Source organism: Cucurbita moschata, unplaced genomic scaffold, assembly GCF_002738365.1.
Source record: "Cucurbita moschata cultivar Rifu unplaced genomic scaffold, Cmos_1.0 Cmo_Scf00013, whole genome shotgun sequence".
NCBI lineage: Eukaryota > Viridiplantae > Streptophyta > Magnoliopsida > Cucurbitales > Cucurbitaceae > Cucurbita > Cucurbita moschata.
The window spans coordinates 4,245,899-4,270,142 of NW_019268529.1; the positions used below are offsets into that span (position 1 = coordinate 4,245,899).

Below are 24,244 nucleotides of genomic sequence, written 5' to 3' on the forward strand. Positions count from 1 at the left end.
TTACGTCGCTGAAAACCTGAATAATCTCTGCTTCCTGCGCACGTTTTTACTTTTTGACGAACGAGAATCGAACATTTATAAGAAACATTAAATTTTATAAGCAATCTTAAATATCATCAGAATTCTGAAAGACATATAATACATGGTACTCAGCAAATACAGAAGCTCAACAACTTGAAAATTAGGAAGATCCAAGTGAAGGATAGTTACTATTGCAAGAACAAAACTCATTATTAAGCTAAAACATTTCTTAATCTATCAATTGATTCTCAAAGCAACAGAAACAACTAACAGATTTCGGACTAATTAGATGCAACACTGCAGGTGTTGATTCCATCCTTGCAATCGTTTGTGAGGTCGTTGAATGTTTCTAGCTGCTTTTTGCCTCTTAAGAACACCTCTGTGTCTACTGATACTCTCATATATCCATCAAATTCAACTGGTGTCCCATTGTTAAGATTCATTGTTTCTGTGTACCATTCGCTGTCTTTGCCCCAAAGATCCTTGTACTCGTCGAGGAAATGGGTAGAGAATTTGTCTTTCAAGGGGTCGAAGTAATCCGTGTTTGGCTCATTGGTAGCAATGTAAAGGTTCCTTCCAGTTTCAAGCTTCTCTTGCAATGTCGAAAGAAGCGTATCAGGTGAAGTATCAACGTCAAGATTTGGCCAGAGCTCCTTGTTCTTTGCTTTCTCGCCTCTCACTACGTGGACTGAGTCATAATCCCAGTTCAATCTTGATGCAATTGAAGATACTATATCCATCAGACGTCTTGATTTCCAAATCAAATGCCACGGTCGCTTAACTACGGATTCTGTTTCTCCTTCACAGACACGATACCAATAATTATCTGGTTCTGCAGATCCGAACTTTCTGAATATCAAGGCATCCTTTACGTCGGCAAGTTTCATAGGTGTGACGCGAAAGTCCTCAACAAGATAAAGGCCTAAACGATCTTTCTTTTGCCATTTCTCCCAATCAGACCAAAACTGACCCTGGTCCAAGATGGATGCGGACTCTTTCAGATGCTCAAAATCAAAATAAAACCTGAAATCCTTTCCTTCCTCATCTTGCTTCGATGAAGTATAGATCGAGGACAGACAAATTTTCAAATCCATAACTAATGTGCGGTTCAAATACTGAGCTTCACCTAAAGCACATAAGAAACTCCACAAGTAATGGTTCATGCTCTTGCATTTATCTCCGCTCATCTCATAAACCAAGTACTTCCCCTGACTAAATGAGCCTTCAGACTCGACCACGGGGAGTGAATCATTCACAACTTCCCCAACAACAGGCAAAGACACTGCATGCTCTAGCTGCTCCATTTTCTTCTCAAAATTATTTTTCGGATTCTTTTTCTTCTTCCTTGCATTAACACCACTGTGGTAGTCACCTATGCTAACGATACTAAGAGTACAATTAGCAGATCTAGTAATCACAAACCTCCTATAATCTTTATAAAAAGAAGCAATCTTCCCTTCCTTGGGTCGAAATCGCCATGCCATATCACAGGTGCTGTCGTTAGAACCACGAACCGGTTTCCCAAACCGGTAAAAGTGAATGTCCTTGAATTGTTCTATGGTGGTCTCCATCATCATATGGAAAACCTCGGGGTCGCGACAATCGATGGGGTCATCCACATTGCTATTGCACTCAGGTGAAGCTCCTTCAGTAGCAGAACCCAAAGCAGAGTTTTCAGCATCAATGATTTTGACAATATCAGTTTCATTAAGAAATGTTGCAAATGCAGTTTGATTGGCAGCCATGAAATCCTCCCCAGTCTTCATCACAGTGCTATCAGTTTTAAAAGTGGCATTGGAGTTAGACGTGAGAAAGGTAGTGATCTTGGTCGATGGGTGAAAAAGTGGGTCCTCAGGCTCGTAAGTGGCAGCGATTATAGTAAAAATCAAAACCCCAACCACAAACAGAGTGAAACAAAGATTTCCAATAAGAGCAAGCGCATTCTGACCCAGATTCTCTGGTCTAAAACTTCCACTTCTGTAAAGAGAAGACCGACCCAACATCTTTCCAAGCATCAACTTCCCCAAATCTACAACAATCAAACAACTCGGAAAAAACCCTGAAACCTAGAACGCCAAAAAGTCATTTACAGAACAATCGACAACAAAAGTAAGGGCAATCTCATAGATCTCAACAAAAATGAGCAAGAACAAAAGGAAAATACAAAATGAGGCTCCCCGAGTTCAATAATCCAACAAAACCCACAACCAAATCCGCACAAATCAAAGAAAACAAAGCTTCAATTCCACAAGTACATTGATCTGGAAGAAGCGAATTAGAAAGTTCTTTAACTCGTACCTGACTCAAGGAAGAAGATGACTCGAGCAATTGAACACCATGGGCTTGAAGTGAGCGTGAGATGCGAGCTGAGAGTGAACAGAGGAAATGCTAGATTTCGCTGAGCCCCAAAATAGTCAAAGTGACGACCGAGTAGTCGGCGAGAGAAATGGAATATATAATAAATAAATAATAATTAAACTGAAAAAGGGGAATTTTGATAAATGTTACGGTAACCACAGGGTGAACCGCACATGACTCACACGATGCTTCCACGTGTCTATATGAATGGCGTGGACGAAACATCGTCGATTTTACTTGTTGATTTCATCTGAGCTGGAGCGGTTTATTCGGTAGTTTCGGCCACCGACAGTGGCAATATCGTAATTAAATGAAACACTTTTTACGCCTTCCATTTATATCAACTGGTTGAGTGAAGACTCATACTTAACTTACAAGTTTTACAAATGGTATTGGAAGAATTAGACACTGATGGTATCAAAAGAGTCGACACCAGTCAGTGGGACTGACAATATCTGTTACAATGAGATTTGAATCGTTACAAATGGTATAAGAAGAGCCAGACACTAACACTGGAGCTGACAATATCTATTACCAATAAATTTGAACTGTTACAAATGGTATCAGAAGAGTCTGACATTGGATGTGGGACTAACAATATCGATTAGCGGTAGGCTACCACTGTAATAAATGATGAAGAATCGGATAAAGGGAGATGGGGTTGTTACAAATGGTATCAAAGCCAAAATGGTGTGCTAGCAGCGAGGATGCTAGGCTATCCCACACTGGTTGTAAAGGAGAACCGAACATTCTTTATAATGGTGTAAAAACCTCTCCTTAACATATAGTTTTAAACTGAGACTGAAAATGATGCGTAACTTCGCCGTAGAGCTTAACAGTCCAGGGATTGCACCTCCTTTCAAAATGGCTAATCCCCTATAGGATAATTCTTCAATACATTTGGTTCTTCCATAAGAACAAGCTCAATATGACATTACCCATTTTTTATTAAAGAAACACAATAACATAAGAACACGACACACATCATTTGACTGTCACTTTATCCTAATCTACTATGTTTGAGATACAAAACTTCTCCTGTACCTTAAAAGTCTGCTTTTTTCCACCATTGCAGCTAAGCTTCCTTGTTCTGGTTCACTTTAGAAACATGACTACTTTGGTTCAGATGCAGCTGCGTTGAGTGGAACGGTAGTCGTCGTCGTAGTAGGCAACGGTCGCAGGATGAGATACAAGGCAGGACCTAAAAATGGCACGACCGAAAAGGGAACGAGCCAAGATCCTTTGTCGTACCTGGAATGAGTTCATTGCAATGTTATCAACAAAGCTAAATGGAATTGAGTAAGGATTCACATGAGAATGTAGTCCGAACCATTTTCGAGCAGTCATGTCATTGTAAACCCAAAATGGAGCAAAGAAAGATAGTAGCATGAAGTCGATGTTCATGGCATGGATCTGCATCAATAACATTTCGAGATCAGGGTAAGACTAACATTTCAATGAAACACTGAAACTATTTGCATCAATAACGCTTCGAGACAGGGGTAAGACTACAACATTTCAATGAAACGCTAAAACTATCTGCATCAATAACGTTTCGAGACCAGGGTAAGAATACAGTATGATTCAGCAAGAAAACGTTCTTCAACTAGTCTACAAATGAAGAATTTTAACGACATATTCGATACGTTGCATCAGATAACAATGAACCACCATAGACATGAAGACACGGGCGCAAAATAACTACGATAGTACGTGGAAGTCGTGCTAGACTTACAAATCTGCTCTCTCTGAAGTACTGGTAGAATTCCTTCCACGCACTCTCACCAGCTAATCCAGCATAAAATAGTATACCGAGTCCTGCAGCAAATGTTATCTGACTCCAACATGGTTAGCTTTCATTTTGAATCAAATTGTAGGGCCAAGAAAGATAGAAACAGCTGAAGCAGTGATCTAGTGGTACTTCTGAGCCATTATGCAACCTTCACACTAGTTCTTGCTGTAAATATGTCTAAAGTTTTAAACCTCTCGGATTATAGGACAACGACGTTCTACGATGCACTGTGTTGTATGATTCTTTGTATCTACTCTAACAGCCGAAGCCCACCACTAACAGATATTGTACTCTTTGAACTTTCCCTTCTGGACTTCCCCTCAAAGGGTATCAAAGCTAGACACTGGACAGTGGACCAGCGAGACTGAAGGGGGGTGGACACTGGGCAGTGTGCCAGCGAGGACGTTGGGACCCAAAGGGAGTGGATTATGAGATCCCACATCGATGATAGAGAGGAACGAGTGCCAACAAAGACGCTGAACCCCAAAGGGGAAGAATTGTAAGATCTCACATCGGTTGTAGAGAGGAGCAAGTGCCAACAAGGACGTTGGGCTCCGAAAGGGGTAGATTGTGAGATCCCCACATTGATTGTAGAGAGGAACGAGTGTCAACGAGGATACTGAGTCTCGAAAGAGGTGGATTGTGAGATTCCAGATCGTGTGGAGAGAGGAACGAGTGCCAGCAAGGATGCTGGGCCAAAAGGGGTAGATTGTAGATCCTACATTAATTAGAGAGAGGAACGAACGCTGGCTCTGAAACATTCTTTATAAGGGGATGGAAACCTCTCACTAACAGACACGTTTTAAAAACCTCAAGGGAAAGTACAAAGAGGACAATATCAGCTAGCGCTCGGCCAAGTATACTACAGTAACCAGATAAAGGGAGGGTAAGGGGAAGAATTTTCCATACCCCAGAAGTGAATTTGGACTCGAGGAAATTCAAAGGCCATCTCTTGAGTTCATCTTCTTCAACAGGAGGTGGCGGTGGCTTCCGAAGTACAAAATATGGAAGAAGAGCATAGGCACCCAAGAAGAACGACAGTACTAGGAAAGGCCAGACAGGAACATTGCTATTTGAGCTGCAGATACAAGAATCATGTCACTAAACAATTTGAATTGAGCTGAAAAGGCAAGAAATCCAAATTCTATCTACCTTCTGCCAGAAGGAAGCAGCAGCATGCCATAAACCAGTGGCCACAAGCCCATAATATACCAAAGAGACACAAGCACTTCATTCATTTTGAAGCCATCGTCACTTTTCAAGTTCAAAAGCTTCTTCAAGAGATATATGTCCATTGACTGCAAATTTTCAAGCAAAACACATAGAATCGCATTCGATGAACTAAAGGAAGAAAAACAGAGAAGAAGAAGAAGAAGAAGAAGAAGAAGAAGACAATCATGTTTTTACCGGAGTCCGATTCGGAGCGAGATTGAAGACATAAAACATTAGACCAGCCCAGAAAGAAAACAGTAGAATCGAGGTCGTCCAGTCTCTTCCCTCTCCACCATATCCGCCGCCGCCGCTACCGCCGCGCTCGTTTTCAACCGGGCTCGCTTTTTCCCCAATTGGGTCTCCTGCCGTTTGATTTCCCGATGCTCTCCGCCATTTTTGAAGCAAACCCATTTTGCTGGAGCTTGAATCTCGACGAATGTTGAAAGTGGGGCAGGCCGAAATAAGGGTATGATTTGAGGAAGTAATTTGGGTTGTGGGAACCTTACTACTTTAGGAATACCCATCCAGTAAGGAATACATATATTATCTACATTAATACGAGGCCTTTTAAAAAATTTAAAGTAAAAAACCACTCGAACTTATGTTTAGAGTCAATAATATCATACTATGGTAAAGAATCGTAAATTCTAAAGGTGTCACGACTTAATTAAGGAGACGGTTGGAGGACTCTATAGACTTTAGTGGGTTTATAAGTAAGTAATATATCTCTGTGTTCCCGTAACCGATTCATGGCCGACTTGATTATGGAATTACAGGTGTCGAACAACACTGATTCATTGCAGCCTGAGTGCGAGTATCTGTATTTACATGTGTCAATTCTTTGGCTCCCCTGGTTTGTTAGTTTGTGGATGAAGAGTTTTTCAAGAAAACATGAACCTTTAGATTACACAAGAACAGAAACATTTGAAATCATTCAGGAAAGAAACTGTTCACAAACAACATCATTTCACAACTAGAGAACAGGGGGAGGGATGATGATGATAAGCAACAATCTCCGACAATTGTCATTTATGCAGCAGAAGAACAACATAAACAAGACAATGATGTTTTAAGCATATCCTCATTCCCAAACCCCAAATTATTGACAAGTTCTAACAAATGGAGTCCAGCATTTTCCATCACAGGCTCTAAATACAGCTTTCAGTCATGCAGACAAGGTCACGTCTTTGAGAATTTGCAGAAGATTATACATTTCTGCTGAACCCCGCTATCAAGCGCCCGTAAGGCTTATGATTCTGCAGCTTGCAAGCAGCAAAACCATTTTTTCTGCAAATCCCAACTCGCAATCATGAGAAAATGACAGTGTTCTTACTTCAAAAACAGATGGAATTGGTTTAAACATGGCTATATTTACAACGGTTGCTCTATTCGTAATCTTGTAACGGTCTAAGTCAACCGCTAGCAGCTGTCCTCTTTAGATTTTCCCTTCCGGGCTTCCCCTCCGGTAGCTTCTAAAACAATCAAAGAAATTGAAAAGATTTGGGTGCAGAGAACTTACAGGCTGAGACTTTCCAAGAACTGCGCCATGCTTATATGAAGGGTCATCCTTTGCAGGAGAGTCAGGCAAGCCACCAGTCTTTTTCTCGTTCCTGGCTTTATTGAAGATGACTGTGAATCCCTCGGCGGATGCGGGATCGTTGACATCCCATTCGCCGAACTTTGGTAAGGGACTGCTACTGCCTTTTTCCTGCATAATCAATAAGCTTATGAGTGGCAGACATTTCAAGGCAATATTTGCATATTAGTGTATATGTATATACTTAGCTATAGCTAATTAACTCAGTCACTTCTCCTTTCTTCTTGGGTCAAATCTCTATATCCTTATCCATTTATGAGCTAAGTCATAATCCAATAAATCCTCACAGCTAACCAACCTCGTGTTATGAAGAGCCAACCCGATGGTGAGACATGCTCAAACTATGTTGAGGATTATTGAGAGGAGTAGCCTCACATTGGTTAATGAAGAGGAAGATCAACGGTTTATAAGTAAGGAACACTATCTTTATTGGTATGAGGCCTTACATGGAAACCAAAAGCAAAGCCATGAGAGCTTATGTTCAAAGTGGACAATATCATACTATTGTGGAGGTTCATGGTTCCTAACATGGTATCAGAGTCATGCCCTTAACTTAACCATGCCAATAGAATCCTCAAGTGTCAAACAAAGAAGTTGTGAGCCTGGAAGGTGTAATCAAAGGTGATTCAAGTGTTGACAACAGTGTACTCTGTTTGAGGGCTTTAGAGAAGGAGTCAAGCCTCGATTAAGGGGAAGCTGTTCGAGAGCTCTAGAGAATGAGGCCTTAAGGGGAGGCTCTATAGTGTATTTTGTTCGAGGGGAAGATTGTTGAGGATTATTGAGAGGAGTAACTCCACGTTGGCTAATTAAGAGAAAGATCGTGGGTTTATAAGTAAGGAACTCTATCTCCATTGGTACCGGGTCTTTTAAGAAAAACAAAAGTAAAGTCATAAGAGCTCATGCTCAAAGTGGACAATATCATACCATGGTGGAGGTTCGTGGTTCCTAACAAACTAATTAATGATTATAGAATAAAATCTTAGAAACATCTCTTAAAACTCATGCAGAGACTGGTAAAAACAGAAGAACATGAAAGAATTCATGAAGGGAGTTCACATCGTCTAAAGAACTCAGATTCAACCTTCATAGAAAGCTCACATTAGAAACAACATCCATCCCCAACCTAAATACAGCGCACTCCAAGAATCATACATGAGATATTCACCAAGTTCGTCAAAAGCTCAGCTTAACACAGCATCACAAGATATGAATTGGGCTCTTTTGTTTGTTTGAATGAACCTCTCAAAGTTCAAACATGCCTAAGATGAAAAAAGCTTCAATTGTTCCTTTAGCATACTTACAAACGTTTAAAAGAACTGATTGAGTGAAAACCCCACATTCCCAAGTGAAGAAACCCCACCAATCCCTCAGCAAAATTACTAACAAAACCATGCAGAAAGGGCTAATCGCAAGTAAACACTCGTTCAACCACAATGAAAGTGAGCACAAGGGCAAGAACAGGCAACAAACACAGTTCCAAATACAGAAACAAAACAATCAGAGAGAAAGCAAAAGGCAGAGGCCATAAAACCCTCCAGTTTTAGAACACCCCTTTGACAGGAACAAGAAGATCCAAAGGAAAAAAGACATGGAAAGCACGGTAACAATCAAATCAAGCCAAAAAAACTCAAACCCAGAAACGATCAAGTCCTATAATCAAAATCTGAGTCAAGTTGAAAGAAATAAACGATGAAATAAATGAAGGGTGTGCGTGGATTTCTTACCGCCATGACTGAGCTCTGAGAAGAAGAAGATGTTGAAGGATAAAGCCGCCTTGAGAAAGGGGTCTATGATTGATTCAGAGGAGAGGAGAGAGAAGAGGAGAGAGAGAGAGAGAGGGGAAGAAGAAGGGCTAAGACTGGGACCAACAAGGAATTGGCTAATGGGATGATATAGAAGTGGAGAGTGGGACCCGGCGTGTAAGCAACTTCGAAGGCCGTTTAATGGTGTGCTACTTCCAGCTGTGTAATGCCCAAGCGCCAACTCCCAGACGTTGAAACAGACGAACTTTTCTTATTTTTTTTTATAAACAATTAATTAATTAGTTCAACCTTTTCCCTCCAATCGAATATTTATTTTCTATTCTTCCCTTAATCACATTTCTAATTTTCAATTCAATATTTGATTTTAAATATTTGATTCAATTATCTTTTTTTGGATAATTGTGTTTGATTTGTTCGTGTAACTATCATTATTTTATAAAATGACAAAAATTGGTAACGTACACACTATTAAACGAACAGCCACAGTAGATATAATAGAGATATCATACAACGACTACTGTAATATTTATAATATCTAAAGTTTTAATTCATATAGTCAAATTTAATACGAGACAATTTTTTAAAGTTTGAGATCTGTTTGGAATAAAAATAAATAAACCAAATACAATAGAGAGATCAGTTGTGAACTCTATCAGTGTTGCTCGTTCCACCAATCCAACTAATCCAAAAGTTTTAAGTTGGTTCAAAGATTTCTCTAATCCAATTCAACCTGTGCACATCCTAATACTTATTTTTTCATTTTTTTTTCTTTTCAAATTTCATCGTTCTTAAAATAAACATGTGAATTATAAAAAAATCAATGACTTATTAAACACCGGAGACCTCAGTCCATGAATCGAACGAGTAATTCCCACGAAAGAAACAGAAAAATGGAGAATGAAACTGCGTTGGATCAAATAAAATAAACAATATGATACATTTAAAATGGAAGACAGTGTTCTAAATTCTAAACCAAGTTTATATCAGCAGCTTCTCCTCCAAACCTATAACCAGTTCTTGTTTCCTTCCTGTATGCAGTTAAACTGCCTGGGACTTGCCCATGTTGAAGGGATTGTATATCTATATGAATATATGTGTATATATATATTATATATATAAGAAAGTTGATGTTTGGAGAGTCAAAAATCAGATCATTTCCTCAAATTTGTCAAGCTTTTTAACCCGTTGCATACTCCGAAGAACAAGCGCCAAGAACACTCCTGTATTTCGCCAAACAATTGACACTAAAATTTGAATTTCTAATTCAAACTTGCACAATAAGAAAAAGAGCTCGAGCTCACCTGCCCCGACGAATGATCCACCGGCAATGGCTTGGTTGCCTTGAGAGCTTACGGTGATTCCGAGGTTCAAAAGCGTACCGCCCATCACGCTGTACATCGTTGCCATTTGAAGTATTGTTGCTTTCCTTGCTGCTCTTTCGGACTATGATTTCCATCAGAATATAGTGAAGTTTTGATCTTTGCTGAAGTCATAGTAATTAGATCATGTAAGAGTTTAAGAAGTAATTGAATATGTACCTCCAGCACTCGGACTCGAAGCTTTAAGTCCCCCGACTCGAGCTGTTGTACGAATTCCTCTATTCTTTGGACTCTGGACGGCATGGAAATAGTGGATGTTCTGGCCTGAAAATGAATTGCTATATTTTGTGAGAACTTTCGCTATATGATGAGAGAATGGAAGAAAAACTCAAAAGAAACTATTGTACTTCATTGGCTTGCTTCCTTATCTCCTCCACAAGTTGTGTTCTGCTTTGCTCCTTCTGTTTTAAGTCTAAAAGCTCCTGCACATAGTTTTCATAGAAACCACTTAAAAAACCTTTATGGATATCCAAAAGAACTATGAATAGATCATTACAGTGAGAAACACGGACTCTCCATAATGATATGATATTGTCCGGCATAAGCTCTTATGACTTTGCTTTTGGTTGCTCGAAAAGGTCTCATACCAATGGAGATATATTCCTTACTTATAAACACATGATCAACCCCTTAATTAGCCGATGTGAGACTCCTCTCCCAACGATCTTCAACAGTCCTCCCCTCGAACAAAGTACACTCTTTGTTCGACATTTGAGTCACTTTTGACTATACCTTCAGGGCTCACAGCTTCTTTGTTCGACATTTGAAGATTCTATTGACATGACTAGATTAATGGCATGACTCTGATACCATGTTAGAAACCATGGACCCTCCACAATAGTATGATATTGTCCCCTTTGAGCATAAGCTCTCACGGCTTTGCTTTTGGTTTCCACAAAAGGCTTCATACCAATGGTAACGTATTCCTTACTTATAAACCCATGATCAACCCCTTAATTAGTCAACGTGAGACTCCTCTCCCAAAAAGAACATAACAAACCTGTGCATATGGTGCAGCAATCTTCACAAAGGAAAAATCTGGGTCGAGTGTGTAGCCTATACCTGAAACGACATTCGATTCCGTAGTCAAGAGCAGAAACGTAATCTAGTTGAAGTTGGTCAGCTTCTATACTTTAAAACAAAGAAAATGATGGCTCAATTACAAAAGCACAAGAGAGTGAGATCAACCTTCCAGGGTAGAAAATGCCCTCAATACAAAGGTAAAGGTGGAGGGGAATCGAAAAGGTTGATCCTGAGCTATTGCAAATAAATCCTGCCAGACAACCACGCTTGAGTTTATAAAAGATGATATTGATATCAAATTTGACAAAACCGAGCCTTCAACATTTGCTGAATTGAATATGTGCACACCTCTCCAATTGCAGCCAGAGTCTGCTGCTGGTCTGGTGTTTGGCTCAAGAGTGTGTCCAAGAAAAACTGAATGGATCTCCTCACCTAAATAAAAAAAATTCGATAAATGATAAGGCCAAAAACATAAATAGTTTGTAGATTTATATTCAATTTGCACACTATATACCGCAGACAGATCTCCTGTTGGCTGAAGTGCTTCAAGATCTATGAGCCTTTGCATAACCTGCACGGTTGCATCCATTGTCCGTAAAAGTAATTACCAAAACAACAGATGCATCAACAGTTTTGCACCACCCCCATGAATCACATGATATAAATATGTTTTGCATTCGTTTTACTATAATCTATAGCAAATTCAAAAAAACCATCATGAGCCTCAAAATCTGTATATCTACTCTTTTTCGAGATGGAAAGGGGAAACATTCCTTATAAGGGTGTGAAAAACCTCTCCCTAGTAGACGCGTAATGGGGAAGGTCATAAGGGAAAACCCAAAGAGGACAACATTTACTAACGGTGAGTTTAGGCTGTTATAAATGGTATCAGAGCCAGACACTGGGTGGTGTGCCAGTAAGGACGCTAGGCCTCAGGGGTGGATTGTGAGATCCCACATCAGTTGGAGAGGGGAACTGAACATTCCTTATAAGGTGTGGAAAACCTCTCCCAAGTAGATGCATAATGGGGAAGCCCATAACAGAAAACTCAAAAACCTTGGGGAGCCCAAAAGTGAAAGCCCAAAAATGACAATATCTACTAACGGTGAGCTTGGCCTGTAACAGCGTAAGGAGTGGGAAAGCAATTGGTTCGATTATCATATTTGATTTGTTTGAAATAAGGGTTCCATGAATCAGGATCCTAGGAGCAAGAATTTCTGGTAATATTGATAGGAAACCATAAAAGCCAGATCATTTCTCCATACGACCTATCACGGACAGAGTAACGTAACAGTCTTACATTGAAGTCATTTGATACTTACGAAATGAAAAGAATGTGCAGTAAAAGTAAACCTTTTTTGCATCTTTCTCATAAACGGCATAAAAAAGGTCGAGAAGCCTCTCTCTAGTGAAGGATTTGATTTCCCCCATCATGCCAAAATCATAATATATGATTGCTTCATCAACATCAATAGCAAGATTTCCCGGATGAGGATCCGCATGAAAGAAACCAGTCTTCAGTATCTGAAAGATTAAGTATGCTTTGACTAAATCATAATAGATTGGCTTTCATCATATTCACTGCCAGAAATAGCTAATAATATGGATCAGTTTATATCAGACTGACAGACCAGACCTGAATTAAGTATGCTTCAATGGCATGTGATGAAATTTGAGAGCGACTAAAGCCACGTGAGTCTAGAACATTCAGCTGATTTATCTTAACCCCTACAAATAGGATAGCAATGTTATTCTTAAGTAACACTGAAACACGCCAAAATATGATTGTGTTGTGTTATTTCAGAAACGCATTGCTCGGGGTCAAACCTGGTACATACTCCAAAGTCAATACCTTCAAAGCAGTGTAGTCCCAAAAGACAAGCTACAAGAAGAAAGAGGAAGTTTATTTAGTTAAGACTTGTACAGCAAATTTTAGTTCTGTACGTAAGATAAAGTATCGATGAATGACTTCTGTATGAAGAAACGTACGGGTACTCGAACCCACTTTATATTACGAAAATCCCTGCGGAATCTATCAGCATTTTTGCCTTCATTTATGTAGTCAATTTCTTGATACAAAATACTGCAACCATGAATCAAAAAGTGAGTCAAAAATTAAAAAACATCATAATTAGCATCGTTTAATGAAGAAAAATGAGCTATAGTTTATGCACACAAAAAACTCATGATGAACCAACATGGGGACATCTCCCTTAGAAAGGTGCAAATTAAGGAAACGTAAATAAAGTCATGAAGTCCAGCTAAAATGAATAATACACTATACAGCACATGAAATATCATCTTAGATGACTGAAAAAACCTCAATCAGAAAATTTTAGTGCTCCTAATAAGCTAGCATGAAGAATCTAGGATTGTTGGGAGGGAGTCCCACATTGACTAATTTAGGAAATGATCATGGGTTTATAAGTAAGGAATATATCTCCATTAGTACAAGGCCTTTTGGAAAAACTAAAAACAAAACCATGAAAGCTTATGCTCAAAGTCGACAATATCATACTATTATGGAGGGTCGTGATTCCAATATCATGGTTTTAGTGCATTTATATAGATGTTGTCTCCAACCCACAATAACACCATTTCATTTTATTACAATGAAAGATAGCCGCTAAAGATATGCTTACTACTTACGTAGCACATTCTTCGTATATACCGATCCAATCTCTTGTAGAGCCACCAAAGGTTTCACTTCTTTGAAAATATTCTGCAATTAGCTTCAAATTCTCTGTTGATGACATACAAACAATAGTAAAACTCAAAATGTAACCTCAATGACACATGTCTCAAACTCAACGTTCAAATTACATAATCGTGTCCGACCAATCAGCTGAAAAGAACTGGCGTTTTATTATCTCCAGAAAACTCGATAAAAGTTGAATTCTTACTCAGGTCAATGTCAAAAAGCTTCTTGAGACCAGGTCTTTGAACTTTGATGACCACCCTCTCTCCATTATGCAGTATTGCACGATGGACCTAAAGACAATATTACTCGAATTAATGCTGAAGAAACTAGACTTGAACTAAATGCAGGTAACTATCACTTTTTTAATGCACCTGGCCAAGGCTGGCTGCAGCAATAGGACGGTCCTCGAATTCTTTGAACAAAGTATCGATCGGGGCACCCAGCTCACTCTCAATGAATCCTCTAGCTTTTTCTGGAGAGAATGCAGGGACTTTATCCTGGTTACACAATATCAGAAACACAAATCTTCTGATTGTTATTCAGCAGTGATATCACACCATTCTGTAATTTCGATATCTGAATATCCTTGTGACACGAAGGCTATAGCCATTTAGAAATTCTATTAAAATAGTACTGATACCTGTAACTTAGCTAGCTCGTCCACATACTCACGAGGAAATAGATCCGACCTTGTTGAGGAGAGCTGTCCAAGCTTGATAAAAGTAGGACCAAGCTGCAGCACACGCTCCCGCAGCCAAGACGCGGTCTTTTGCCTTCTTTTTTTCTGGATGGGGAGAGTGATGGTAGAATTAAAGGAGCATACTATATTCCAGTCTAGAAAATCATAAAACGAACATGAAACGAGGTAATTTAAGAGATAACTAACAGCCACATGAAAGTATTCAACCTGCTTGTCTTCTGAGAAGCCTTCTGCATACGTCCATTTTGCATTTTCCAAGAAAACACGAACCCGTAAGGAAACGATGAAACTCCAAACATCGATACTCCTTTGCACAGAGTTATAATTTTCATTAGCCCAACTGAAACCTTCATCTGAGGGCAAAATTTTAAGGTCCTCAAGTGGTGGAAGCTTTTGGGAGTCTATAACATTCGTTCTCTTAATCAACGGAGGAGACGGGCTGCGCTTAATTATACTTGCCCCATTGATAGCCTGTCTTTTGCCATTTATTTTCTCCACTTTATTGGCAGATACAGCCTTTGTTTTCACTACTTCATTTATAGGTGCCATCTTAACAGCTCTTCCATTGGTGCTTAACCTTGGAGGCGATGTATTATGCTGCAATTCATTACCAATCCTAAAATGTCGAGAACGTGGAGGATTCCAAGTCGACTTCTCGATCTTGTTGAATGTATTAAGTGAAATTGATCTTGAAAAACACAGATCATAAGCTTGTCTCCCTTTTCCCTCATTTAACTTTGCTTCACAGAAATAACAGCTGTGGGAAGCCAGTGTTGCCGCCATCAAAGAGTTGTGACCTGAAAAGATTAAACGAATATAATGGTAAATAGCCATCTCTAGCTTGTGAAATGGCTAAACATCAACACAAAACGCATAAGAACGAGCTAATATGTTCCTTGAGATTACAGAGTTCATGGCTGCTCAAAGCATTCGAGCAAAATAATGGTCAGGAATCAAAGAAACTGAAACTCCATCAAATAAATAGCGCGTGAATCTTAGTTTGCTAATTCTATTCAACGTGAATCGATCAAAAAGAGGCGAAAAAAAGTCAAGAATGCCTCGAACTGTTTAGTTTGATCAATCTTTTCAATAATTTCACTGATTCCATCAAGTGAACGCAGCACGCACAGCAAATTCCCCAGAAAATATGAACAATCCAAATCAAAGTGGCATGAAAATACCCAAAAAATCAACTGAAATGAACAGCAGAGTATCTGAACTCGAATTGAGCAATCTTAAGTGGAAAGACTGTCACAAATGCAATAAGAAAACAAGAAAGATGTGACAGAAACGCTTACTGGGTGCGCCTGTTTTTCCGAATTCTCAGCGTCCAAGCTCCTGAAACCAGGAGAGAGGGTCCAAAAATCAAATGGATTAACGATCAAAACAGAAATGAAATAGTATCTCCAGAGTTTGAACAATAACCTCTCAGATTCTTGGTGCGTATTAGAGTCAGACAGCGGTGGCCATCTTGTCCGTTTCTACTGGTGGTGGCACTGTCGTCGTTGAGCGGCTTGAGCCATTGTTTGATGAACACGGAATACGTGGCCACCTATGAACCTGTGATTTCGAGCTAGCTTGTGGTGGGAAACGAGGGCCCTTCGCGTCAACAAATTTATTTATTTATTTATTTATTTATTTATTTATTTATTTATTTATTTAATTCGAAATATAAAAGGAAATTATGTTTAGATTTTAAAAAGTACGTATAATATTTTATGCCTATCCTACCAAATTTTTTATCTTAAATTATATAATAATTAACACTAAGCGTAATTTAACTCATTTCTACGATCCTAATAAAAAATATTATTAATTTTTTAAAAAAATATCAATTATATTTATAAAATAAAAAATTTAGAAGTATTTTTTAAACAAAATATAAAATTTGAAGATATTTTTATTAATTTAGCTACTAGTCGCACAGGGCATAACGTTCTTTAACTCGGTTAAATTGGTTTAATGATCTATTTTATTACGACCAAATATATATTTAATACCTTAAAAAATATATTATTTAGCAAATTTTAAGATAGATTAAGTATTTTGATTTTGATTTTGATTTTTTTTTTAATTCATAAATATTTTTTTAATTTAACATGTTAAAAGTATTGGTTTAAATTTAAACAATTAAAAATAATTTTTGGTCCCTAATTTGTACTGATTTATTTCTTTTTTTAATAATTTAATTTTTATCTTGAAATTTAATAAGTTTTTTTATTTATGAACATAAAAAAAATAATTAGACACCGATGTGTTATAAGGTACTAAGTCTAAAACATTAAATAATAAAATTTAATATTTAATTTTGATGAAATATTTTACCATAAATATTAATTTGTTGGGAATTAAAAAATTAGGTTTTATTTTTAACATTTTTCAAAAAAAAAAAATCAGGATAAATACCAGCTAAAGGCAATAGCTGAGTCATTTGATTTTATGAAAAAATGGAAAATGACAAATTTCGGTTACATTTCCATTAATGTCACTTTTTAGCTATTTATAGTAAATCATTTCAAAAACAATAATTAATATTTTTTAACCTTTTTTCAAAAAATTAAAAATATGGATAAAAATTGTTTATGGGTGTTCGTATGATTCGATAATTTAGTCAATTTAGATTACCGAATTCAAACCATGTTGGGCTGAGTTATATTATTTTTTAATATGGGTTAAGTTTAATTTTGTGAAAAGTCGAAAATTCGGATCAGTCTATGAATAGACATTTTTTTAGTTAGGTTAACACCACTAACCCGAAAATAGAGTAATAATCCAATCCAACCCTAATTTATTTTTAAGATTATTTGACGTTTATTAACCTTATTATGATGGTAATAACGTTATAAACTTATAAATGAAATCCCAGAATAATTACTTTATAAAAACTAGGTTAAATTATTTGAATTTAGTCTCATTTAATATTTATTAAATTATTTAAAAGCACTCGGCATGGAAATGGCCACGATAAATATATTTATATATTTTCTATATTTTACATTTTTTTTTTTTTTGTAAATTTTTAATAATTTATTGAATTTTAAATTTTGAGTGTTAAAAGTTTAAACTGTTAATTTAGTATTTAATAATTTTTTAAACTATCGTTATCATCATCGAATTTAAATAATAAAGTAGTTGATGTTATAATTAATTATTTTATTAAAAAATATACATAATTTATTTGAGTTAAAAATAATTTTGAGTGGGACATTATCTAATTAATCCAATTAATTTAGGTCGCATCAGAGGGCATTGCTATCTGGTGAGGATTATCGCTAATGATAATATATTATTTGTCGTATTAATCAGGGTTAGGGCCACATTAACGAGTTAATTAACCACATTTTTTTTATTAATTAATTTATTTTAAATTTAGTATAAATACGCGCGCCAAAGACTGCCCTAGTCACACTCGACGCCATTGCTATCTGCCGATTGAGCTCTGGACTTTCCGCAAATGGCTCCGATGAACGGAAAATGGACGAAGGTCAGTCCCTTAAGCTAATTAAGCTCATTGATTCAATCTTCAATTCACCATTTTATGAATTCATCTTCATAATTTCAACTTCTATTGCCACAAATTTCATTTACTTTTCGAAATCTTGATCAATTTGTTGCAGATCGATCAAAACGGCGCAGGACCAGGCGCAAGAAGCTCTCACGCGATCACAGTCGTAGGGAAAAAGGCCTACGCCTTCGGCGGCGAGTTTTCGCCGCGGATCCCCGTCGACAACGAACTCCACGTCTTCGATCTCGACGAACACACTTGGACGGTCGCTTCTGTCTCCGGCGACGTTCCTCCCCCGCGTGTTGGCGTCACGATGGCTGCCGTCGGCCAAATCGTATACGTCTTCGGCGGTAGGGATTTGGAGCATAAGGAACTTAACGAACTCTACTCTTTCGACACATCGATCAACAAATGGACGCTGCTCTCTGGCGGCGAGTCCGGGCCGCCTCACCGGAGCTACCACTCCACCACCGCTGATGACCGCCGCGTCTACATCTTCGGCGGATGCGGCAACTCCGGCCGCCTCAATGACTTGTGGGCTTACGATACGATAGAGGGAAAATGGATCGAGTATCCGTCGGCAGGGGAGGGGTTAAAGGGCCGAGGTGGGCCGGGCTTAGCTGTGGCCCAAGGGAAAATATGGGTCGTGTACGGATTCGCGGGTATGGAAATGGACGACGTACACTACTTCGATCCGGCCCAAAACAAATGGGCCCAAGTTGAGACGACAGGGGAAAGACCCACGGCTCGGAGCGTGTTCTCCACGTGCGCGATTGGGAAGTACGTGTATATCTACGGTGGGGAAGTGGACCCCAGTGACATGGGGCATTTGGGCGCCGGAAAGTTCGCGGGAGAGGTGTATGTGTTGGACACGGAGGCGTTGGAGTGGAGTAGAGTAGAAGATGGGCTGGGCCTGGAGAATCATCCTGGGCCGAGAGGGTGGAGTGCGTTTTCAGTGGGCCGGAAGGGAGGGGAATTGGGCCTTCTGGTTTATGGGGGAAATTCGCCGAGCAATGATCGGCTGGGGGATATCTACTTTTTCACTCCTGTGTGAGCGAGAATGGTAAATGTAGTTGACGGTCCTGATTTGATCGATTCCTATGATGGGTGTGATTATGTGTGTATTTCGAGTTTTTTTTTTTTTTTTTTTTTCAATTTTAAATAAAAGGCTGGTTAGTATCTTGAAATTAATTTTCTGTGTTTTATTTTTGTTAAATTTAAAACGAATATTAAGCAATATGAAATATAAAATATAAAATATATTAGAGTAATAATTGGAAGTGGGTAGCTTGAGCTAGGGTTTATGATTTCCTCGTGACTCCAAATGTCATGCTCAACTTCTGCATTAGCAACTTACAATTCCATGTACATTCATGATTGTAATTTCATTTCAGCGCGTCTTGCTTCAACAACGTTCAAATGGTTCATCATTTTGACTTCTCTCACGATCATCTATGTTAGTATATAAGTTATCGTGTGTTAAATTTCGAGATGCAATGATTGAGCTTAATTATCACAAGTACACTAAATAAAACATAAAGTCATAAACCACCAACCAAAACTATCCATTTTTTGGTGCAAAAAGGAATAAAAAGAGGCAATTTGAAAAGAAATTTCCTGTCAGTCTCTGCCTTTGTCTTTCCTTAATAAAACTCAAACCAACCAAAATAACCATTGTAGAGCCCTTTCTACTGTCACTCCAAAACAGAATAAAAGCATTGAATTGACCAATCTAAACTTTCCCTTCTCTCTCCTTAAATGGCCCTTTTATGCACTCTCACCCATCTCTCTCCCTATATGGATAATGTTTCATTTTCATATTTACATTTTATTTTTTCATTTCCTTTTTCCATTTCATACTCATGATTTTTCCACCTTTTTATTTAATATGCAACTACCCTAACTATATAACTAAAATATACCTAAAAATATAAAATCCTACACCAGTTTCGATCATCATACCTCTCAAATATGAAATCTTGCACCATGCACCAGTTGCACCAGTTTCAGTCGACAATCGATCCTCTTTTTTGGTAGTGGCCGACCCTGCTTACTAAAACTAAAGATGCATCACATTATCATATCCTCTTACACACAAGATACACAAATTACATTCATATATAAGGGGGAAAAAAAGGAAGAGTAATGAAAAATAGAGATTTGGCAGAAACCCTAAAAGGAAGGAAGAAAAAAAATATATTATTATTAACTTCCTAAAAAGTCATCAATGATGCTCAAAAGTTGGAGAACCTTTTATTAGCGTCCAACTAGCAACCACTTAGCTTGACCTTGCAGCAGAGTCCACATCGTCACCACCACCACCACCGCCGCCGCCGGAACTATCGGTGTCCGGTGCCGGAACCACCATTTCCTCCCTTTCCACCGCCGATTCCCATTTGGTGAAATCCACCACTGCCATAAACGCCACCCTGATGATGCCCCATCATCATCATCCCACCATACATTCCACCCACTCCGTTGAATCCACCGCCGCTAACACCACCACCAGTACCAGGGTTGACTCCTCCACCACCACCACCACCAACATTTGCCCCACTTCCGCCGGGCCCACCACCACCACCACCACCGTCTTTTTCCCCTTTTCCTCCACCCATAGTGCTCTTTTCTCCTTCCATTTCCCTGTACTTCTGCAGATATGACTTGAGCGGTTCCACATACTCTTCGAATCCTAGCGTCGTCATGGCCCACAGCAAATCGTCGCCGTTGATTGTCTTCCTCTTCTCTCTCTGGCACTTGTCCGATGCCTCTCCCGTTATGAAGCTTATGAACTCCGATACGCACTCTTGTACAGTTTCTTTCGCATCTTTCGAGATCTTCGCGTTTGCTGGTAGCGCCTTCTTCATGATCCTGCTCACGTTCGCTATCGGCAAGAATCTGTCCTGTTCCTTCGCCGATAGCTCGCTGTTCGCGTTGCTATTGTGACCTCCCGATTCGTTATCCGAATCCGCCATTTCCTAATCTCAAAAAACACGCCTCTCTCACAGTAATTTTTAATTCTCCGACTCTGCTAATTTCTCAGTCTCACAACAACTTCCTCCTCCTAGGGCTCCTGAAATTACACTTCAACGACATATAGCTCTAAAACTTTCCTTCTCTCGATCCATTCTCACAAGGACGAAACTATCAATTTAGGTAAAAGAGGATTACAGACCGAATCCGTCCATTTTTCGCTATAAAAATTGACGGATACGAATCATCCTCTCACAGAACAAATTAGAAAGAAAGTAGTACAGAAATCGAATTGCTAAACTCTGTTGACCTAAAACGCCTAATTGCAAATCCCGAATCGCATTTCAAAACAACAAATCTGCTTCATCAGTGAAGTTCTTCTTCTGCGCCGGAAACTCCTCGACTTAAATAATAATATAAGACAAACTCCGTCAACAAATTGAAAAAGAATCAGATACGAGAAACGATATTCCAGCGCCCGCGACTCGAACGGAAAAGAACGGTCAATAATCCTGCAGTTGAAGAGACAAGAAGAAAAATCGAATTGCGTTAAGAGAGAGAAGATGAACGATTTCTGGCGAGTTCAGTTTTTCAGTCAAGGATTGACTAGAATTTTTACGGACGCCGGAGCCGGAGTTCTGAAGGAGAATCGGGAAAGTCGCCGCCGGAGAAGAAACACCCAAGAGAACAAGGTGAAGGGTACTGAGGGAAGGGGAGTTTGTTAGAGTCCTTCGCGTCGTTTGGGCTAATAATGTAATCGGGAGCGACACGTGTTTAGTTGCTCACCGTTTATTTGTCGATAAGAGTGGGCTTCGTGGAGGTTTCTACAACGTTGGATTGGATAAGAAATAGCCGAGATCTAACGGTCTCAATTCCGCTACGTGGCGAGCAAGATTTGTCCCTTTTTGTTCGTTTAATTTTCCGTTAGAACAACTGCAACCGAACAAATCCTGTATCTTTTAAATATCTTGGACGGCCAATCGGCTTGGCTCAGAAACGGCTTCGGCCGCTAGTTATTAGCCAGTTTAATTTTTTTTTAAGCCATATATAATTTTAATTTAGAATCTAATTATTAAAATATTGAGAAAATCATAGAAATTAAAATAATTTTTAAAAATCATAAATGATCTCTAAATAAATTAATTATGCATAATTTTAAAAAAAAAAAAATCTAACGTAATTATTACATAATCAATTTTATAATTAGAAGAAAATTATAAAATTAGTCTTCCATAGTAATTAGCATATTATGACGTCATTGCACCAAAAAAATTACACGTGTCAAACAATTTTTCATGGAAATATAAAATATCTTTAGGGGTAGATAAATATCATGAATCTTAACCTTATGTGACATGTATTTTTTGTTTTATTATATGGTTTGAATCATTGATTTAATAGAGTAACGAAAATAGTATAAAGGAAACAATAAATATCTAGTTGTATATGCCATGCAATATAATTGCTTCAAGATATTTTTCTCCTCTTTTTCCATATCACAATGTGGATATAGAACCATGTTCTTAATAAAATTTTAATTAAGACGTAAAAGAATGAATGTTGTCTCTAAATCATGACTATACGATTGTTGTCAAAATTCAGATATGATAAAGTATTTGATTGTCACGTGTCAACAACGGTAAAATTTATTAGAAGAAGAAGAGTATGATCTACGAAACAATAAAAACTTGCACACGCTTACACGATAAGATAGATAAATAAATAACCATACATGAAAAATCATACCACGCTTCATGTTAGCTTCAAGTTGAGGTGACGGGTCATATACTCGAGCAAATAGGCCCCAAAGATACTCAGCACTAATGTGATTTTATGGCAAAACTTTTTAATGTTTAAATCCCTAGAACTAATAATATCTTTAGGATAGGAATGATATTTTGTATTTGTACCCTTTCTATCTAGATTATCATCGAAATGACATATAATTGAAGCCGACAACATCTATTAATAGTGGGTTTGAGCTGTTACAAATGGTATCAGAGCTAGACACCAACCGGTGTGTAACGATGTTGGCCTCAAGAGGGAGTGGATTGTGAGATACCCTATCGGTTGGAAAATGTAACGAAACATTTCTAACGTAGGAATCTCTCTCTTACAGATAGGATGAATTTTAAAATTGTGAGGCTGACGACGATAAGTAACTAAGCTAACAATATCGATTAGGGTGAGCACGAGGGGTGGACGGGACAGACTTTTTTTTTTTTTTCATGGGATTAATTAAAAACACAAAATCCATAAACGTAAAAACTAATTTAAATCACAAAAATAAAATATCTAAACCCATTTACAGTAATAAATCTCCAAAATTACTGTTTTTATTTTTACTTTTTATTTCCTTCCTCCAATTTCAAACCTTGAATACTTAATGGAGCCCATGGATATGTCGATCTCTATCAAATTCTCCTCGTCGATGTCGTTAATTTCAGCCAACAGCTCCATAAGATTCTTCTTCTGCTTCTCAAATTCCGGTAGCTCCCGGTAACAAGACGACATGTCGTCCTCTTCTTCTTCCTCGTCCTCGAACTCGTGGCTGACATAATGACCGGTCGGGAGAGAGATCTCGATCAAACTTTCCTCGTCGGAAATCGAACCCTCATCGGACTGGTCTAGGGTTTTTGCCTTAAACCGGTCGAAAGCCCCCCACCCCACTTCGGAGTCCTCGGTGGTTGTGAAATTATCGTCGGCACATTCACTCTCCGGCAGTAAACCGCCGGCCGTCGGCGAGGATTTCCGATCAGAGACAAAAGTCACTTCTTTTTTTTCTTCTTCGATGAATTTCTCAATTGGAAATGAATTTCTTTTGGCGATTGAAAAATAAAGCATAGATATAATCAGAGGTATTGAGGTAAGTAAAAGAGATGAGAATCCCAAAAAACCCCAAGAGAGGAGGAAAAAAGTGAAAGAAATTAACCAAATTAATGGGTTTCTCAAAGAAAGATCAGCCATTTGATCCTAGTAATTTTCTCGGGAAAGAAAGGTGAAATATTTTCTCAGGAAACAAACAGGGTTGAGAAAGACTCCATTTTTATGAACATGAAGGAGATGATCATATGGGTTTTGTAAGTGGTGGGTTGAGGATGAAAGTTTTTAATTTTTTTTTTTTGGTGGTGTTATTCCGCAAGTGATTCTCTTGAAAACCCCAAAACCTATGGAAATTAGAGAGATGGCATGTGCTAATCTCTGTGCTCACCACATGGCGTCC

At 38.4% G+C, this 24,244-nt stretch overlaps 6 protein-coding genes across 12 annotated transcripts; 1 reads left to right on the top strand and 5 right to left on the bottom strand.

Annotated features, from left to right (window-relative positions):
- Positions 1-79: 79 nt before the first annotated feature.
- Positions 80-2,511, bottom strand: LOC111451220. Of its 2 annotated transcripts, none has more exons than XM_023091557.1 (2): positions 2,320-2,511; positions 80-2,087 (listed from the first exon to the last, which is right to left on the bottom strand). In XM_023091557.1, the coding sequence occupies exon 2, from the start codon at positions 2,034-2,036 to the stop codon at positions 303-305; it is 1,734 nt and encodes a 577-aa protein (XP_022947325.1). In that variant the 5' UTR covers positions 2,037-2,087; positions 2,320-2,511; the 3' UTR covers positions 80-302. The 2 variants fall into 2 exon arrangements, with proteins under 2 accessions (XP_022947325.1, XP_022947326.1); XM_023091558.1 differs by having other exon boundaries at positions 80-2,080; positions 2,320-2,474.
- Positions 2,512-3,291: 780 nt separating this feature from the next.
- Positions 3,292-5,910, bottom strand: LOC111451366. Of its 2 annotated transcripts, none has more exons than XM_023091756.1 (6): positions 5,579-5,910; positions 5,324-5,469; positions 5,081-5,249; positions 4,115-4,213; positions 3,710-3,825; positions 3,292-3,630 (listed from the first exon to the last, which is right to left on the bottom strand). In XM_023091756.1, the coding sequence occupies exons 1-6, from the start codon at positions 5,792-5,794 to the stop codon at positions 3,492-3,494; spliced, it is 885 nt and encodes a 294-aa protein (XP_022947524.1). In that variant the 5' UTR covers positions 5,795-5,910; the 3' UTR covers positions 3,292-3,491. The 2 variants fall into 2 exon arrangements, with proteins under 2 accessions (XP_022947524.1, XP_022947525.1); XM_023091757.1 differs by having other exon boundaries at positions 3,710-3,792; positions 5,579-5,906.
- Positions 5,911-6,287: 377 nt separating this feature from the next.
- Positions 6,288-8,866, bottom strand: LOC111451376. Of its 2 annotated transcripts, XM_023091771.1 has the most exons (3): positions 8,705-8,866; positions 6,903-7,091; positions 6,288-6,670 (listed from the first exon to the last, which is right to left on the bottom strand). In XM_023091771.1, the coding sequence occupies exons 1-3, from the start codon at positions 8,708-8,710 to the stop codon at positions 6,632-6,634; spliced, it is 234 nt and encodes a 77-aa protein (XP_022947539.1). In that variant the 5' UTR covers positions 8,711-8,866; the 3' UTR covers positions 6,288-6,631. The 2 variants fall into 2 exon arrangements, with proteins under 2 accessions (XP_022947539.1, XP_022947540.1); XM_023091772.1 differs by lacking the exon at positions 8,705-8,866 and having other exon boundaries at positions 6,903-7,097.
- Positions 8,867-9,627: 761 nt separating this feature from the next.
- LOC111451363 (protein ACTIVITY OF BC1 COMPLEX KINASE 7, chloroplastic-like) lies at positions 9,628-16,110 on the bottom strand. Of its 4 annotated transcripts, XM_023091751.1 has the most exons (20): positions 15,972-16,110; positions 15,845-15,884; positions 15,382-15,398; positions 14,754-15,330; positions 14,487-14,630; positions 14,218-14,343; positions 14,049-14,136; positions 13,795-13,888; positions 13,135-13,228; positions 12,973-13,027; positions 12,782-12,873; positions 12,499-12,669; positions 11,660-11,716; positions 11,494-11,577; positions 11,311-11,395; positions 11,123-11,184; positions 10,470-10,544; positions 10,282-10,386; positions 10,045-10,186; positions 9,628-9,963 (listed from the first exon to the last, which is right to left on the bottom strand). In XM_023091751.1, exons 4-20 carry the CDS (start codon positions 15,327-15,329, stop codon positions 9,890-9,892), a joined length of 2,124 nt encoding a protein of 707 aa, XP_022947519.1. In that variant the 5' UTR covers position 15,330; positions 15,382-15,398; positions 15,845-15,884; positions 15,972-16,110; the 3' UTR covers positions 9,628-9,889. The 4 variants fall into 4 exon arrangements, with proteins under 4 accessions (XP_022947519.1, XP_022947517.1, XP_022947518.1 ...); XM_023091749.1 differs by lacking the exon at positions 15,382-15,398 and having other exon boundaries at positions 14,754-15,343; XM_023091750.1 differs by lacking the exon at positions 15,972-16,110 and having other exon boundaries at positions 15,845-15,965.
- A 1,817-nt stretch (positions 16,111-17,927) lies between these two features.
- On the top strand, positions 17,928-19,238 carry LOC111451365 (nitrile-specifier protein 5). The gene is made up of 2 exons (XM_023091755.1): positions 17,928-18,030; positions 18,164-19,238. Exons 1-2 carry the CDS (start codon positions 18,001-18,003, stop codon positions 19,103-19,105), a joined length of 972 nt encoding a protein of 323 aa, XP_022947523.1. The 5' UTR covers positions 17,928-18,000; the 3' UTR covers positions 19,106-19,238.
- An 822-nt stretch (positions 19,239-20,060) lies between these two features.
- LOC111451370 (nuclear transcription factor Y subunit B-3-like) lies at positions 20,061-21,754 on the bottom strand. The gene has a single exon (XM_023091766.1). It carries the CDS (start codon positions 21,021-21,023, stop codon positions 20,391-20,393), a length of 633 nt encoding a protein of 210 aa, XP_022947534.1. The 5' UTR covers positions 21,024-21,754; the 3' UTR covers positions 20,061-20,390.
- Between the last annotated feature and the right edge of the window lie 2,490 nt (positions 21,755-24,244).